Source organism: Coloeus monedula (assembly GCF_965178545.1).
Source record: "Coloeus monedula genome assembly, chromosome: 10".
Lineage (NCBI taxonomy): Eukaryota > Metazoa > Chordata > Aves > Passeriformes > Corvidae > Coloeus > Coloeus monedula.
In genome coordinates, this window is record NC_138790.1 from 11,452,669 (window position 1) to 11,471,133 (window position 18,465).

The 18,465-nt window shown below is 36.1% G+C and overlaps 1 protein-coding gene across 4 annotated transcripts in view; it reads left to right on the forward strand.

Moving 5' to 3' along the window:
- The window catches only part of TRPC1 (transient receptor potential cation channel subfamily C member 1), a 35,286-nt gene that overhangs the window by 3,281 nt on the left and 13,540 nt on the right, over positions 1–18,465 (forward strand). For 3 of the 4 annotated variants that reach the window (XM_082287751.1, XM_082287752.1, XM_082287753.1), the window contains 10 exons: positions 635–837; positions 1,976–2,107; positions 3,403–3,598; positions 4,981–5,317; positions 6,837–6,976; positions 9,023–9,166; positions 11,734–11,909; positions 12,065–12,266; positions 12,801–12,995; positions 13,822–14,070. In XM_082287751.1, coding sequence (XP_082143877.1) covers positions 635–837; positions 1,976–2,107; positions 3,403–3,598; positions 4,981–5,317; positions 6,837–6,976; positions 9,023–9,166; positions 11,734–11,909; positions 12,065–12,266; positions 12,801–12,995; positions 13,822–14,049 — 1,953 coding nt within the window. In that variant the 3' untranslated portion in view covers positions 14,050–14,070. Of the gene's footprint in view, positions 1–634; positions 838–1,975; positions 2,108–3,402; positions 3,599–4,980; positions 5,318–6,836; positions 6,977–9,022; positions 9,167–11,733; positions 11,910–12,064; positions 12,267–12,800; positions 12,996–13,821; positions 14,071–18,465 lie in introns of those variants that run through there. The other variant, XM_082287754.1, reaches the window with a different exon arrangement.

Here is an 18,465-nt window from a genome sequence, read left to right on the forward strand (position 1 = left end):
AGTGGCTTTATACCTGACAAACACGTGCCTAGTTCAGAAGAAAAAAAACCTAGTGGTTATAAATCTTTTCTAGTAGTCTGTTTGCAGGGTGGTTAGCAGCCTTGACTTATAAAGGGTTTATTCATGTATTGAAGCTTCATAGATTTTTAGAGCAAATCTATAAACATCAGACCTTTACCTTGAAATGAATCAGTTGAAACTTACCTTGTCAATGATTAAGTACCAAAGAACTTTTGAAAGCACAAAGTAGAGGTAGAGGGAGGGAAGGAATAAAGTGTTGTGTAACAGAGTATGGCACTTTCAGGGTATTTTTTCTCCACTTCAATAGTAAATACAATAATTTTTTTCACGGACTAGACCAGAATAACAGTTTTTAATATCATACGTCTGTTGGAAAAATAGACAGTATTTCTATGTAAATTAACCAGAAACATATCTGGATCTGTTACTGTTTTTCAGTATTTATCTGACGGGTTGTTACCTGACTGTTGTTACATATTTTTCCTTCTTTTCATATTATGAAACACTGGAAAGTATTTTGAAGGAGAAATTCTTGGTTGAACAGTCAAAAACACCCTTACATATAGTAGAACTGTAGGTAATAAATTTAGATACTTCCTATATTTTGTTCCAGAAATTAATGGAACGCATTCAGAACCCAGAGTACTCAACAACCATGGATGTGGCACCAGTAATTTTAGCTGCTCATCGTAACAACTATGAAATTCTCACCATGCTGTTGAAGCAAGACATATCATTACCCAAACCTCATGCTGTGGGCTGTGAGTGCACACTGTGCACTGCCAAGAACAAAAAAGATAGTCTGCGACATTCCAGGTAAGACTTAGCAGTCATAGGCCATAATAAAAAGATTCTTAATTCTCAGGTATTGCCTGGGTCAGATTCAGTATGTTTCCTGTTTCTTTTAAGGTAAAGTTTGTGAGTGGATTCCTTTAGTATATTGTAGCTCTTTTTGTGAGAGATGGTAGTTCTTGGGGATGGGTTGTGCCTGAAAAGGCTGGTGGGAGGCAGTGGCTTTTTTTGTAATTTTGGTTTTATACTTTCAGTCATTGTTCACAGTCACTAAGTGCCTTTCCGTTCTACCAGTTGTGTCTCAAACACTCTAGCTACCTTTGGCTTGGGGCCATAGGGACTACACAAATAAAATTTTTCTCAAGTTAGTTAATGCTTGGGGGTTTGTGAACTAGAATAAGGAGGTGGCTAATTCTGTATCCTGTTCCTAAAAGAGTTTATGTGGCATGGATTGATGAATGCAAACTAAAGACAATTTTTCTCTTTTATTCTTTGGTATTTTTGAAAGTAGAAAGCTTTTTAATAGAGATTCAAATGAGGAGAGGAATTTAGCAATCTGGGAAATATTTTGTGTGGTTAACTTGAGAACGTATTTGAGGGTTAAATAAATTTAATATGTGAGAGGATAAAAAATCACAGAGTTCAAAGATTGTAAGTGTACTGTAATTACAATACACTATTAATTATTGCATAATTACTCCAGTCTGTATCCAAAATACTAAAAAATAAGAGAAGTGAGAGTATTTGAGTTTTTGGTAGTGAGCTGGTACAGGCCACCTTCTGGTATCCATCCTATACACCACGCCATTAACTTGAGTATGAGTAAAGATGTCAGGGTATCCCAGGCAGACAAACAATAGAAATATTTGAGATAGCAGCTCTTATTTAATCTAGAACTTCTGCTGATGTACTGGTAACAGTGGAAGTACTGAGGAAAAGAAGAGGGAACCTGTTTGGCTGATTTTGGATACTTAGGGGTTCTGAATATATAATGTATCTTCCAGGACACACTGCTTTTGATGTTTGTAGTGTCTGATTTTAACAATCCAAATTGTTTCATCTTTCAGCTGACTATTTTAGGCAAACCTTTGGAACAGGTTCTGATTTGAAGTTGCTAATGAAATGAAACATCCTCATTTTGCTTGCTGTTCTTTTGTCACAGGTTTCGTCTGGACATTTATCGGTGTTTGGCCAGTCCTGCCTTAATAATGTTAACAGAGGAGGATCCAATCCTACGAGCTTTTGAACTCAGTGCAGACTTGAAAGAACTAAGCCTTGTTGAGGTTGAATTCAGGTAGGAATTGAAAACACAAATCAATTTGAATACTTTTATGAAATTACAGGTGTAGAAATACATATGCATTAGAAAATGTTTATTCCTAATTTTTTATAAGTGAAGTGTTTAAACTGATAATTAGATGTAATAAGTTATATAATATAATTTATGCCTCATTAGTAGTCATTTTGACAGTTTAATTACTTTAAATCCTTTTAGGTATAGACATTTCAATGCATGTAGTTGCACCAACAGTTCAAATTTCAGCTCTACTCTGCAAAAACAAACAGAAATTATGCTAAATGCTGACTTATTTGGAAATCACACACCTATTAATCATATCAATATCTCATTAGTACTCTGTACTTTTTTTCTGTATCAGGGTAGAAATACGCAATACCTTGTTTATACTGACCTGACTCACGTTGAGAGTTGTTTTGGGTTTTGTTTCTTAATTTTGCTCCTTATAATGTAAGACTTTGAAGAGGGCATGTGTGTATGTATGGTTACATATATATGTGTATATATTTAAAATATGCATATGTGTGTAGAAGACTTCATACTGAAAATGCTCTATATGATGAACAAGTGCTCGGTATAATTTCATGTTTAAACAATGCAGATTTCTACCATTTTGTAACTTACCGGCACAAAAGCTTTCCAAGAATGTGAAAGCAAGTGTTTATATACAGTAAAATTCTACTTTCCTAAACAACATTTGAATTTTCTGGATTTTAGCTGCCTATCTTTCTTATTAAGAGTTCAATTTTTGGATTTTTGTGATACAGCTTGGTATTAAAATGGACTGTGTGCAAGGTGAGATGAGGAAATCCTGTGGTTTCTTTTCATGTGTTTAATATATTAATACATAATATTTAGTGAACAGACTAGTTTTCAGATGACAGGAATAAAGCAAAACCTCAAACAATTTCCCGTCCAGTAGGAAAGTCCAAGTGGTTACTTACCAGTGCCATATTTTGTGACTGCTACACTTTCTCATCTCCTGGAAATAACTCTAAGCTTTAACTCTGTGTATGGAAATCATGACATAAGAATTCGTATACTGTAAGTTTGTTTGTCAGATTTTCTCTAGTGATCTTGCAAACTAAACTGAAGTGTAATTGTCATGTTATGTGGAGAAAACTACTCAGAGTTGTCTTAGGAATGCTTGGACCTTGACATAGGACTTCTGGGGTGGTTTCTTTTAATTTGTCTTGACATATCATACAATCCCAACCAAAAATGTATCATTCATGATTTAATGGAAAATACAGAACCAGTGGAATAGTACATACTGCTTCTGTGTATTTCAGAAATGATTATGAGGAGCTCGCTCAACAGTGCAAAACCTTTGCTAAAGATTTACTTGCACAGGCGCGGAATTCCCGGGAGCTGGAAGTGATTCTGAATCACACCTCCAGTGATGAACATGTAGACAAGCGAGGATTGTTGGAAGAGAGGATGAACTTAAGCCGTTTAAAACTTGCAATCAAGTATAATCAAAAGGAGGTTTGTCTTTGCAGTAACTTGATAGACTTTCCATATCATATTTTGCTAGTAATTAATTACTTTGTTGTTCTGCCTCTGGACGCAGAAGTGAAAATAAATTTACAGGAGTTGTAGAAGAGATGTTAATATACAGGGTATCAGTATGTGAAACAGGGATGCTGCAAGATACTGAGTGTTTCTTCAGTGTTTATTGTGGAGATTAATGCAGTATTTTCTGTATTGAAGTATAGACTACTGCTTTTTTATGAACAGCTCTGGTAGTGGTAATTATTTATTCCGATTCTCATTAAATCCTTGCCTAGAGAGGCATGGATCCTTAGGTGCCAGACATCATTTATCATCTTCTCACTGGTCATTAACTGTTCAGCTTTGTCTCAGGCCTTGCCTGTGCTGTTCAGTAATTAGGTTGGACCTGTGCTGGTACAACTGAATAGCCCCTCTGTTCCAGAATAGCAGCACTTTTTATGCCGTCAATATGCAACTTCCTCCATGGAGAAGGTTATTGTCATTTTTGTCCCCTCATAAATTATAACTCTAGTTTTCTGGGCTGGAAGGCAAATGGGCATTTGTGGGATTCTAGTACAAGGATCAAGGACAGAGTGGAAGTTTCCTTTTCATGCAAAATCCGTTTTTAGTTAGCATTTGCAAAAGGAATTATATAATTTTGTCTGTTCTACATGTCTAGGCTTAAACTGTTTGTGAAACTGTTGAAATACGTAGCATTTAAAAGTCATAAGCTGTAGTTCTGGACTGCCCTACAACCAGCATTACACATTTCTGGTACGCATTCATCAAGCTCACGGAAGTATTTTGGTGTTCCTCTGGGTTTGAGCATAGCTTGTTTTTACTACAGGTCTTGGAAAATAACAACTTTTTTGTGCTGTATGAGGAAAGTATCTGCAGAACTTGTTTTAGTCCTGACAAGATTACTGTGGAGACAGTTTTTGTGATGCATTATAAAATGTGGTAACAGCAAGGTTCTTTTTGTTGGTATTTTTTCAACTAAATGACAAACGATTCTCTAATGAGATACATTCTTTTGTAACTCTGCGGTGTGATGTTACTGATATGCTAGATTCTAAATAATTAAAAATCAAAACTAATTCTTAAACTGAAAACCATTAGAAGTCTAGTGTGTATAATTTACGTTTAGTTGCTGGCTCTAGAAGGAAATTAAAATAATGGATGTTTATGTTCATCGTGGGTCCATAGCAATTAGGTCTCTTACAAGATAATTATTTCAAGTTGATGTTCTTGCCTTTTCCTGTTAAGGGGTAGCTACATATAGTTAGAAAATTAATTTTAATGATGTGACTTAGTAATGTGTATTAAGAAACCTGAGAGTGATTCCTTGTTTGTTTCTCCCCCTCCTTCCCCCCCAGTTTGTTGCCCAGTCCAACTGCCAGCAGTTTCTCAACACGGTGTGGTTTGGACAGATGGCCGGCTATCGGCGCAAGCACACCTGCAAGAAGATCCTGACTGTTCTGATGGTTGGCATTTTCTGGCCAGTTTTGTCCCTGTGTTACTTGTTAGCCCCTAAATCTCGAGTAGGTCGAATAATTCACACTCCTTTTATGAAGTTTATTATTCATGGAGCTTCATATTTCACATTTCTGTTATTACTTAATTTGTATTCCCTTGTCTACAATGAGAATAAGAAGAATACAATGGGACCAGCCCTGGAGAGAATTGACTATCTTCTGATAATATGGCTTATTGGTAGGTATGATTTGAGTGATTGGATGACAACTGCAGAATATATATAAAATTGCCAGTTAAGTGGTACATCAGCAGTAAGTAATAACTCAGTCTTTCATTAGCAGTTCTGTAATGCTTGACTGGAGAAGTAGTTAGTAATAAAACTTGGACTTGCTGCAGTGTTGGCACGTGGTTTAAAGATAAAAGTATATGTTGTGTATGTTTATGTATTCATGTTCCATCTTAGTCTAAAAGATTTAAGGTGTGCATTTACCTCATGCTTTTTTCAAAACACAAAACCAAGTATTTTTTCTCATGTTATGGTCTTCCATGTTTCTGTATGTCATGGTCACCGATTATCGTAACTGTACCAGAAAGGCTGCGTGTCACTTCTGGTTGATGCAGCAGAGGGAGCACAATTATAATTTTTGTTGAGTTCTCAAGAACTTTTGGTTGAAAATTCATAGAACCTTTTACCTTGTTTTTGGTTGTCTGGCATGCAATTTTTTTTACATTAAAATTTGCCTTTCTTAATGTAAGGTAATTAGATATGTATAATTTGTATCACTGGACTTGTAAAAAGCAGTGATAGAGTGAAAAACAACACAGTTTTTATCTAAGTAATTCTGTGGGTGATTTATTTCATATTTTAGGGTGAGGGGTTTGTTGTGTAATGGTGGTTCCTTTCACAATTGAGCTGTATTAAAACTGTTGAGCAATTCTTGCAGATCTTGGAAATATTTAGTATCCCCCACAAAAGTACAGGCAGGTCTTAAAAGAAACTTGAAAACTTCAAATTTTGAGTACAATTCAGATTCCTCCTTTGCTTTGAAATTAAATATTATAATTTTATAAATTCTTTTGTTCCATCAAGTCTGCTGTAGACAAAGTATGTCATTAGGTGGTCTTGGTAATTTTAATTAAAGGCTATAGACATATATTTTTTTCTGCATGTAATATTCTAATGTGGATTTCAAGTAGGATTTAAAAATTATATCTAAGCAACATAGTCATTAAAATCAGGTTATTTTTCACATTATTGAATCTCAAGTTTTTAAATAGTAATTGCATTTATAATTAAATGCTTATTTTATAATGACATTATACTGATTCCATAAAAATATTCTAAGTTGATAAAGACCGTATTTAGAAAATGTTCTACAAAATCAACTGGAATGAAAAGAATCAAGTATCAAGGATTCACTTACATTATTATATTCCATAGCCCCATTAAAATACTCCCTAAAAATCATTGTCAGAATGGCCACAGCAGAATTTCTAATGTTTCAGGCTAGTAGCAAGTTTTGTGTTGTTCTGGATAAACTTTTAAAATCATGAATACAAATGTCTTCTATGTGAAAATGAAACAACAGAACTCCACTTCTTGTGTGTGTAAATACCATCTTCTCCATTTCCTTTTACTGATTCTGTAACAAGTTTAGTGTAAAATACATGGTGATCATATGTAAAATAATATCTGTTCAGTACAATGGCTTCACTTCCCTGTTTGGTTTTTTTTTGTTGTTTTTTTTGCCTGCAGGAATGGTGTGGTCAGACGTCAAGAGGCTCTGGTACGATGGTTTAGAAGATTTTTTAGAAGAGTCCCGCAATCAGCTTAGTTTTGTCATGAATTCCTTGTATTTGGCAACTTTTGCCCTCAAAGTTGTTGCCCATAACAAGGTGAGCACCAATCTTCATAGATCCAAAGCTCCTCTGGGACTGGCTGAGCAAATATGATTTTAGTACATTGCTGCAAAATACGTTAAGGTACATTACATGTGGTATGTTAGTAGTAGGGTGTTGTGGTTAAGTGTGAACATTAGTAATAGCCTAAAGTGTGGGTGCAGTGTAGGCTTTGGGCTTAAATGCTCTCTGTGGTATGGGCCATGGAGCTGTCAAGACCTTGGGTCTTGCTGCACCTTGGTCTTCAGAGAATAGTTGATGAGGCAAATAGCAGTTAGAAAACATATCAAGACATGTCTAAGTGCTTGGAAACCCCAAACAGAGCTAATGTCTTCCTTGTAAGAACTGGCTGGTCTTCCAAATGGCTTGAGTTTTGTTTAGGGAAATGCATCTCATCAGATTTGGCATTTGAGCTTGCCTGGTTCCATAGGTCAGTACTTTGCAGAAAGCTAATAGTATTCTCTGTGTTTGGATTGCCTGATGCCTTTTTGTTGCAGAAAGTTTTATTTTCCTTTTGAGTACATATACTCGAATGTCATAAATGGTGGTGGTGGATTTTTAATTGATTTTTGCTTGGTGGGGCTTTTTTGATTGGGGTTTTCTTTGGTCGTAAGGATAAAAGCCCTGAGACTATAGAGGAGCCTTGCCTTGTCTCTATAAAAAGCCATCTGGATTTGATTGAAAATACGAGTTTTGAAAATTATTATTGCCATTCTATTGCATGTGTTGTTAACCACACAGCACATGGCAAACTGCCAGGCCAATTGAATGTGTATATTTCAGCAAAATCCAACCCAGTGCAGTAGCACCGTTATTGTGTCTTGAAAACTGTAAGTTGACAGCTGTCTGGCAGTTGGGAGGGAAATAAACTGGTTCAGTTCTACCCAACTTGGTGTTTGGCTCATTTCCCTAACCTAGCATTGATTCAGAGGCTGGTAATCATTTAGAAAGGAAGGCTCCATTTCTTGGAAAAAGACTAGAGGGAGAATGCCACATTGGGCTGCCGTCCCAGCCATTTGCTTTGCAACCAGCATGTCTCTAGTATTAGTTCCTTTGCTGAGATAAGAGCCCATTGTTGCCAATTTAAATTGTAACCTTTTTGAAGATGCATGACTCCTGTCCTATAGACTAGGCATATAATGGGGGTTTTGCCCCTTTTATATGGCAAAATTTATTTTAATAGTTTATAAATCATATAGAAAACCAAATAAAAATGTTCAGTTTGTATCTTAGGTCCATTGTAGGCACTGAAACTGTAAGAAATAAAGGAAGAGTCTCTGTAGCAGAAAGATTTGTACACATGAAATGCAGTGTATAAAAAAATACTTACCCCTGTTTAGTGCCATCTTTGTGCAGCAGAATTTTGGGCAAGTTATTATAAAGCAGCTGTGAGTTCCTTAGTTTTCAAATGTCCATTTTGAGACAGCAGAAGCTGGTAATATAAATGCTGAATGTTTCAGCCAAACTGAAAGTTAGCAATCTGTGGATATTCCCTGAGTAAGTTGAATAGTAGTACTTAGTGGATAATACTTCAATCACAGTTTACTTGTGACTCCCATTCTCTGCAGCCTTTATAAAATCCATTGAAGGAACCCTGAGTCATTAGTCTTTCCAAAACTGGTTAAGATCAGCTGTCACCACACTGCAATTGCATGTGTACATCGGTTTTCTTTGTAGCATTTCAATCTTATTTTTGATTGAGGCCTATTGTAGTAGGCAATGTATGTGTTTATAAAGTGCCTAAGTCCCTGTTTCAATAGACCATGCAAAACAGAGTAGAAGTGAAAGCAGAACAGAGGAATAAATGGTTTGAACAAGTGAGTGGCAGAGTTAGGTGTTGAATTTAAATTGTCTGATTTCTGGCTCCCTCTGGAACGGCTTTTTAAATGCCTTTGTCTGAAAGAGGTATGACATCTATGAGTGATATATGTTCATTTCATTTATGCTCTTACCTGTTTTGGAAGCAGAAGTGGGGAGAGGTGTATGGGTGAATTTCTGTATTTATAATGTCAGTGATCTCAATTTGTCCTTTTTATGTTGCAGTTTCATGATTATGCTGAAAGGAAGGACTGGGATGCATTCCATCCTACCCTAGTGGCAGAAGGTCTTTTTGCCTTTGCAAATGTTCTTAGTTACCTACGTCTCTTCTTCATGTACACAACCAGCTCCATTCTGGGACCACTCCAGGTGAATATAATTACTGCTTGAAAAAGTATTAAACCTAATTTGCTGTCAAGAGTCTTACTGAAAATAGGAAAAGAAGATGTTAAATAAAGAAAGTGAAAAGTAGAAGGAAGTGATACTGCATTGAAGTTTGATTTTTTTAAAATTAATCTCTTGAGTAAAACATACTGATTTAGATGGGCAAAGGTAAGAAAAAGAGTGAAAGACCTTGTGTAGTTCAGTTAAGGTATTCTTCCATGATAGCTGTACCTATACTGTCTTTTTGTTTTCATCTGTTTTAAGCTTAACATACCACCTAAGTTTTCACAGTTGAAAAGTGTAAGGATCAGGTTCTTCCTGTAAAGTTTTATGCAAATAATTGCCTTCTTATCTCTAAAGAGATAGATGAATGAAGTGTGTAGCAAGGAAGAGTAATCAAGAGCCTTTCTGTTTATGTCTGTGATCTCATTGAAGCTACACCTTGAGTTGTGCAAATTGCTTTTGTTTGAAAAATATAAATCTCTCAAGAGTATTGCAATAGTCACCCATTTATTGGCAGTTACAAGAAGGGAGAACAGGTTTCTTCTTACTTGGAATTTGTTGGAGCCTTCCAGTGAGTAGGGATGACAGTAAAACCTCCCACATTTTAATTACCTAATTTTCTGCTATACATTTTAAATGGAAATGTATTTGCACACTTTGAAAAAAATATTGAAGTCTTGGTGTTGCATTAAGCATTAGGGTTGTATGGATTGATTGAACACTGAAGTCACTCCACATTTTAAAGAGATTCACTGTTTAATGTGCATATTTATTTATGTACTAGATCTTTCACAAGTTTTTTATTAGAAGGCTGTGTTATGAAATTTTCCGAGTAAATAAAAACAGTCAACAGTCACCCCATTCAGAGGCACACAGGAGCTTATGTTATTACTGCTGGCCGAGGGCTGGTGCAACAACTCTTACAGTATTTACTGAAAGTAGGTCACAAAGTTCAAATGGTGGTAATCAAATATGGCATGGAAACGCAACAGTGGGGGGCGGGGGAAGGCAGCTACCCTGTTCTGTTGGCTCTTAAGAGTTATTTTTAAGCAGTTACTTGACTCATTGGTTAATAAAACCTGTTATAATCCAGATTTGTAAATTGGCTGTATGTGGTGCTTTTTATTGTTAACAGAAAGTAGAATAATACTCCCCTAGATTAGATAATTAGATTTCAAGTGCTTAGAAGTTGTAAATACTTAGAGAGGGAAAGTGTAAACCTATGAAGAAAGCAACTGGCATTTGGGATGGGTTATTACACTCTATGCCAAACAAAATAGTTTCAGGCAGTTTGCACTTTTTGTGCGTTCCTGTTTCATCTACTTTGTCTCTCTCTTAGCTGGAGCCATGTGTGAATTAAAAGGTGAATGTTGTTGGGCTTTGGGTTGGGGTTTTTTCCTTAAAGGGTTAGATGTGATGAAACAGTTCAATGGGGAGTACAGTCATCCTCTGACCAAACACGCACACAGTTGGTGCAGAGCTCTGCCCACAGCTGCAGAGTCTCCATGACCATTACAAACTGTACAAACTCTGAATGTGCTGTGCTGCAGGAGGTACTGGGTGAGTTTCCAGCAGCAAAGGAGGGAGCAGGAATTCATCTCCAGAAAAGCTGTACTTGCAAAACCTGGCAATTGCGTTACAGTTCTGGACTATGATTTGGTACAGATTTTGATTCATATAAGACTAGGCTTTCCACACACTGATTTATATAGATTAGATTTACCCAATCCCTTTTTACATATATTTGCATTCTTTATAATGGTACACTGTTCTGAAGAAGTTTGTAGGAAGACTAATTAAATTATGTAAACACTTTATGTTGGGTCTGTGTAAAACATTGTGCTTATGTCAAAAGCAAATCAAAGTCTTTCCTTTGGAAAAAAATCAGAAGCGTATGTTTAGGTTTTTTTTAAAGGTGCTGTATTTCTAATGTTGCAAAGTTCTGTATAGGATATTTTGAATTAGAAACTAATGATCCAGCTTTACTGTCATGCCTTCTATGCTTTATTCTTCAATTTCTGTGTGCCTACACACGTGTTTATTTGAAATCATATATAAAATGTACAGTGAACTAAGTCTGTATTCTGCAGATGGGCTTTGGTATACTGGCTGGTTTTTTATTAGTGATAAATTATGATTCCAAATGTTTTGATTAATTCAGTGTTCTTCTAAGTGTTTTACTAAATTTCTATGATGGCATTTTATGTTCAAATGTGTTTACTGCTTTTGTCTGTTGACCTGTGAGTTCCTTATTACCATTCGTATTGCAAATAAATAACAAGGTGTACATAATGTTGCTTGTGGTTATTTGGAGGATACTGATTTTCCAGGTGAAAAATCTACTTACATTTTCTTTTTAATATCTAGAATTTTTCTCTGAAGAACAGTACAAGGGTATCTCCTGACCTCAAGGTCTGTTTAGCATATCAAAATTTAACTGAAATATGTAACATGTAAATAGATTTTTTGTTGATCAAAGGCTGAAGGAGACAATACAAATAAAAATAACTACATGTTTTACTAAAATTAGAAATAAATCTATTTCACAGATTTCAATGGGGCAGATGCTACAAGATTTTGGAAAATTTCTGGGCATGTTTCTTCTTGTCTTGTTCTCATTCACGATTGGATTGACACAACTTTATGATAAAGGATTTACTGTAAATGAAGAAAAAGACTGTGCGGGCATTTTCTGTGAACAACAGAGCAATGACACATTCCATTCGTGAGTTTGATATCTGTAACATAACTGCATTGTTTGAGCCCTTAATCCCTAGTAATTAAACAAATTTGACTGGATTTTTTCACTGATCTTGAATTTACATTAAACACTTTTGGTGTTAGGTTTACCTAACCAGATTTTTTTTCTTGTTTTTGTAGGTTTATTGGTACGTGTTTTGCTCTCTTTTGGTATATATTCTCCCTGGCACATGTTGCAATCTTTGTGACACGTTTTAGCTATGGTGAAGAATTACAGTCTTTTGTGGGTGCTGTTATTGTTGGGACCTACAATGTGGTGGTTGTGATAGTACTAACTAAACTCCTTGTGGCAATGCTTCACAAAAGTTTTCAGCTGATAGCAGTAAGTGGTTTCTGATTAATTACCAATTACCAGTATCTTTTGATTTTACACAAATTTCTTCCTGTGATGTGTAGACTCATGATCTACAGACGTCATGGACAAGCTCTGTCTGTGAGCTCATATTTTTCCTTCAAATAAGAGCTGCTTATTTACTTGGATAAAAAAAAAATTGTTATGTTCATGTTGAATATGTGCAGGGGTTTGGCCCACTGGGAATTGATGACTTTCTAGATACAGTGGCTGTTCAAATGCTGGTTTTGGTACGTGTGGTGCTTTGGCATTTGATCTGGGGTTATACCTTCTGAATTTCATACTAGAGTATATAGTGAATTGTAGAAAGATGTACTTATTTTAAGTATTTAATATTAAAATATTCAAACAAACCTATTAAAATACTCTGTAATCTGTCTATTAAAATGCTATATAACCAAAGTTAAATAATGGTCAGTTTTTCAGGTATGAGAAAATTAAACTTAGAAAATAACCTGTTAATATTTCTGCTTCTTTTCTCTGTTAATGTTTCTGATGTCTTAGAATCATGAAGATAAGGAGTGGAAGTTTGCTCGTGCCAAGCTTTGGCTTAGCTACTTTGATGATAAATGCACACTCCCTCCACCTTTCAACATTATACCCTCTCCCAAGACTATCTGTTACCTTTTCAACAGTCTCAGTAAATGGATCTGCTCTCATACATCAAGTGGCAAAGTGAAACGTCAGAACAGTCTAAAGGTGAGGAATGATTGGGAAAGCTCTAGGCTCTGCAGCTGGAAAGGTGCTGCTTGCTAAAATGAAGTAGCAGATTGCTGCATGAAGCTGCCTGTCATAAGATGAATGCTACTAAGATAAATAGGAGCTACAGAATAATGTGTGTCACATCCAAGATAAATAAGTGTTACCTATTTCTTCTTAAGTAAGGTTCTATTAACTTTCTGGTTTGGGAATTTCAACCCGCTTCCCTCCAACCCCCAATTCCCCCAGAAATAGTCAGGGAAAAATGCTTGGGTTGAATGAAAATACGTAAAAACCTCAAGGAAGTATGTGCTAATCTCAAAAATGGTGAGGTTAGAATATTCTTTGGAGAAGGTAATTGATTTTAAACATATTACAGAAGTGTCAGAATAAATAACCAAAAAAGATCACTGAAGCCTCTCCTTTTTGGGGAAGGGATTTTTTATTTGTTTATTTTATAAACATTTTTTTTGTACCCTGCAATTTTGCGTACTAATTTTGCATCTTCTTGCTGATGAAATAGCATTAAATAAATTTAAACACTATGGAATTTGCACTGAGAGACATTCAGGGTTATGGAACTCTTAATTGCTCACAGAACAATTACCCAGCCAGGTAGATAAAAATTTTCAGTTTTGTTGGTACAGCAGATTATAATTTAATTTGAATTTTGTGGACCATTTATAGGCATTGTATATTTGTGCACATCAGGATGTGTTTATAAAATTGCTTTGTTATTTTGTTCACATTTCTTCTCTGTATAATTGTATACAGGCTTTAGGGCTCAAAAATCACTTGCATAGTAAATATTTATATTTGTTTAAAGGAATGGAGAAATCTGAAGCAGAAGAGAGATGAGAATTACCAGAAGGTGATGTGTTGCTTAGTCCACCGTTACTTGACTTCCATGAGACAGAAGATGCAAAGTACAGATCAGGCCACTGTGGAAAACCTCAATGAACTGCGGCAGGACTTGTCAAAATTCCGGAATGAAATGAGAGACCTGCTTGGCTTTCGGACTTCTAAATATGCTATGTTTTATCCAAGAAACTAAGGCCTAACTTTTAAACAAAAGGTGTGTGCTTTTAGATACCATAGGTGGAAGTGTTGACCTAATTCTTTTGCCAGATCGTACAGACGAGAAGATTATTGCACAAAAATACATTTGAAAATGCGTTTGCATGAGTTGCAGCTTGGTGCCCAAGATGTCAAAATGAATGCAAAAACAGATACACTAATTTTCTTAACCTCTTAATCTTGGCGTGTATATAAAATTTGTATATAGGAGTTTTCTAAATGTTCCTCAGACTGTCTGTGGCTGTCAGGTGTCAGAGCTTCATAACTAGCACAACGTGTTTCTTTCTTCTATTTTTGCTGTTTGTTCTTTTTTGATACTTGTTTTTCAAGTTGTGGGAGAAGACAGACTTTTTAAAATGAAAATCCAGCCTGTTTATTTTTAATAGAAAAGTCAGATAAAGAATAATAGAAAATTTCCAGCACAGTTGGAAATTATGTATGACTGTAGGTTACAGTGCACATGAAGACTGTATGGCTCTGAAAGAGGCAGTTCTAGTTTTGTATGTTAACACTAACTGTAAGCTAACATTTATAGAATACAGCAAATCAAATCATCAAGACTTTTCACTTTGGTGGGAACATTGACATTTTGAACACAAACCAGACCATTTCTTGAATGTTTATCATTATGTGTAAGACAATCAAACCCTGCTTGGATTTTTCAGCAGTGCCTCAATAGTACATTTTAATACACGTTAGGATTGAGAACAGAATTTTAAAACCAACCTGTGAACATTAAATGTTTAGTATCTTGGGTTTTTAAAATCTAGATAAATTATTTGAATTATTAAGATCTATGATTTCATGAAAATGAGGTGGAGCCACATGAGTGCTATTGGTTGCAGTGCTGAAAATTCCTGTGAACCGTTCTCCACTTCTTTCTGTGAGGTCACTGAGTCTTGTCATTGGAGAGATGTACTTTAGAAGGGTCTGCTTGACACAGATTTTACATATCCTATATTTAAATTTTTCTTTTTTCCTGTTTTTTAGCAGAATTGTTGCCAAGCTAGACATTTTTTTTTGTGTCAGGAAAACTGTGTTTTGTGAAAATAGTTTATTTGACTTTGCTTACAATGGACAGTAAGGGCTTTGTGGATTTTCTGTGCTAGAGGGTCCTATATGGCTTTATATGCTTGTATATAATTCAAGCTGACAAACTGTAATTGAGAAATGTGAAATTCCCCTATTTTTAATTACAAAGTAAGTATATTCATGACAGCTAAAGGATTGATTAACAGTTTTAGTACTATGATGGTGCTCTTCTGAAATGGTCGTATGTCCGGAAGGCGCAGGTAGCCATTGAGGTCTTTGATTGCAGTTGATTTTGGGAGATTGACAGAGTGGGAGCTTACGTGAATGTTTACTTTTTTGAAGGAATTCTTATAAAACTCTTTCTTGTAAAGGTGATATATTTTCCGTACTATGAAATTATGTATTTCTGAACTAGGTTTTAATACTCTGCTTCTAGAAGTGTTAAGAGTATAGAGGAATTCTGATATGTGTCAGCTTTTCATGGGAATAGGAAGTTAACCTCCTGGTTGAAAGCAAAGAGGATCAGTGAGTTTTGTATTTGGACTGAGATCCCGTGTTTGAATAATGCACCAACATAAAAACTATGTGCTGTGTATGTTGTGTATATTCAAGAAAGGAAGCAAATAAAAGCTCTTTGAAAAATATGGTTGTATGGTTGGTCATATTGCAAACACACTATATCAGTTACCACATCGAAGTATTTTCTTTGTCATGCTGAGGTAGTAAGTTTAAGGAAGGTAGGTGGTGTTAATGGATTACTGCCTTTTTCCTTCTGGACCCCTCCTGTTCGGTTCATTGAAATGGCTTCATGCAGTGCCATGAAGTGATGCTGGTTCCAGACCAGCTGGGTTCGATCCCAGATGCGCTGTCAGCTGTTTGGCACTGGGATGGTTAGTTGTGGGAACCTGGGGGTGTTGAGAGTATGAATGAAGGAGCTAATGGAGCTATTTCTGAGTGCTTTTCGTACATTGAGCAGTGTCACTCAGAGCTACCTTGCTCATTGTCTTGTGGCACTGCATTCTACTACAGTGTAGATGTCCTTAGGAAGAATTGTTGTACTTCAAGGCTCTCGGGGATCTTGGATTCGAACTGGGATTTCTGGAGTTTTTACTTGTCACTGAAACACAAACCTGTAGAATGAGAGAGACAGAAAGAGAGAAGTTTGTTCCCTGCCCTACCTTAGTTATGTGACACTTTGTATCTCTGTTTTATTTGAAAGCTGTTGTAGTCTTCCTCTCTACTGGGCTACTAATCAGTACTGAGTGCTTTGTACTCAATTTTGTCTCATCATTTAGATTTTCCTAGTTCACGTATGTTAAACATGCTATTGCTTTCTCATTTGGCAGTTTAGTACTGGCTTTTCCAAGGTCTCCCTTATGCACATTCACAGAATAGTTCTGGACAGGCACAGAAACAAAATTTTACATATTAAAAAAAAGTTTGGAGAAGCTGGAGTTGGCTATAGGATTCAGAGCTTCCTTGTACAAATTTTAGTGCAAGTCATTAAAGGACTGAGTAGAGTTTTTGAGACAACTGGAAAAGGTTGATTTTTCTTCCCTTTCATGTTAATGTCTGTTTTGTCTTAGACCTAACTTTGCCTTGATAAATGAAAAATTGAGATGAAAATTTTCATACCTGCATTTGGAGCAGGCAGGTCAAATCACTAATTACTGGAAATTAGCTTACTTTATGCTCTTGCTAAACTATGGTCTTGATTGTTATTTCAATAGAAATTATTTCAGAAATCGTGTTGTTGGTTGTTTGGTTGCAAGTTGGATTTTAAATGTTTGAAGTTTACAGTCACTACAAACTGCATTTAAAAACTTGTAACAGTTGTTACCTGTGCTTTGTAACCAACTCTTACTGGAGAAAACTGGCACTGCTCCGTGTTCCTCTGTTCCCTGTTTCAGGCCTACTGCTACCAGTGCATTGATCTGGGAAAGGAACTGGGGAAAGGAACTGGTCTAAAGGGAGCATTGAGAAGAGCAGGCAGGAGCTTTCCCTACCTTCCATTTGGTAGACGATGAATAAGCTGCCAGACCTTTCTTGCCTCACTGAAAAAAGCTGCGTGACAGATGGGCATGTCATCATAAATAAAAATAGATGGTTGTAGTTCAAGACAGCTCCAAGCATGATTTCCACATTGCTTTTCCCCAGGCTGCTGCCAAGAAATGCAGAGAGCACTGTGCATAAAATCCCTTAATCTGCATAGGAATTAATGCTGGAAAATTAAAATTCCGATTTAAAAGTTTTAAAATTACAAAACTACATCTGCTTTGCAAAAAAATGTTGCTGTTGGTTCCACAGAGAAATGCTGTTTGGTTTGGTCAGTCAGGCAATGCAATCTTTGAAGTGTGGCTGAAGCACTGAGCTGCTAGATGTGAGCTGCCAGCACAGCCTCTTTGAAAAGAGGCTGCTGTGCTGCCGAGCTGCACTGTGCAGTGCCTCTTGGCATTGCATGTGAGAATCCATCAATGAAGAGAATAGTAATCTGCATTCCACTGCTGGAATAAGTGATGGGTACTTCCAGTAGGGACTGTGTATTTCATTAGTTTCCTGCCCACGGCCCCAGATTATCCAAAGAGCTCTGGCCTGGTATTTATGTACAAGGAAAACAAATACTTAAAGGGATCTTAGATTCTATATGTGCCTTACCACTTAATAAAACAGAACTTAATAGGGACAATTACTAACTAGATAGTGATCAGTGGAGAAAAGCATGGTGCTGCTTTACAGTTGTCTAATTCTTTGAAGAGTTCCTTTTCAGATCAATGATTCACTGACTTCTGTGTAAGGAAAATCAGACCCTTAATCAGCAAGGAAGTGTAGTGTCAGTTCTAATGTGCAAGACCCAAACCATCAAAAGCATGTAAATGTTAAAATACCAGTTTCTTTGTTTAGCTTCCCCGCTTTATAAATAATGAATAACTAGTTGGTGTATGATTTAATCTTAAAATATTTTATTAAGCACTGATAATAATGCAGAAATCCATGTAATAAAACAACGTTAGAAAAAGCTAAGTTAAACTGAGTTGCTATAAATATTGCACTTGGAATTCTTACTTTACGTACAAAACTCCTTTAAAAATTGGACAGTTATAAATTAACATCTTCCAATTAACTGGAATTTGTATGTTTGAGATCAGATGACTGTGCTGCAGATCTTCAGCTTTCAGACTTAGGAGGGTCTGTTCTCATCTTGTACAGGTAATGGATTTCACTTTGTGCCAGGTGTGCTTAGGTGGATGGGAGGGAAGGAAGGGTCAGTGTGGTCTTACTGTTGGCAGTCAGTTGCACTTCCATGACTTATGCTAAGTTAAAATGATTTTTCATGACAGATGATAGAATGCAGCTGCAGAGT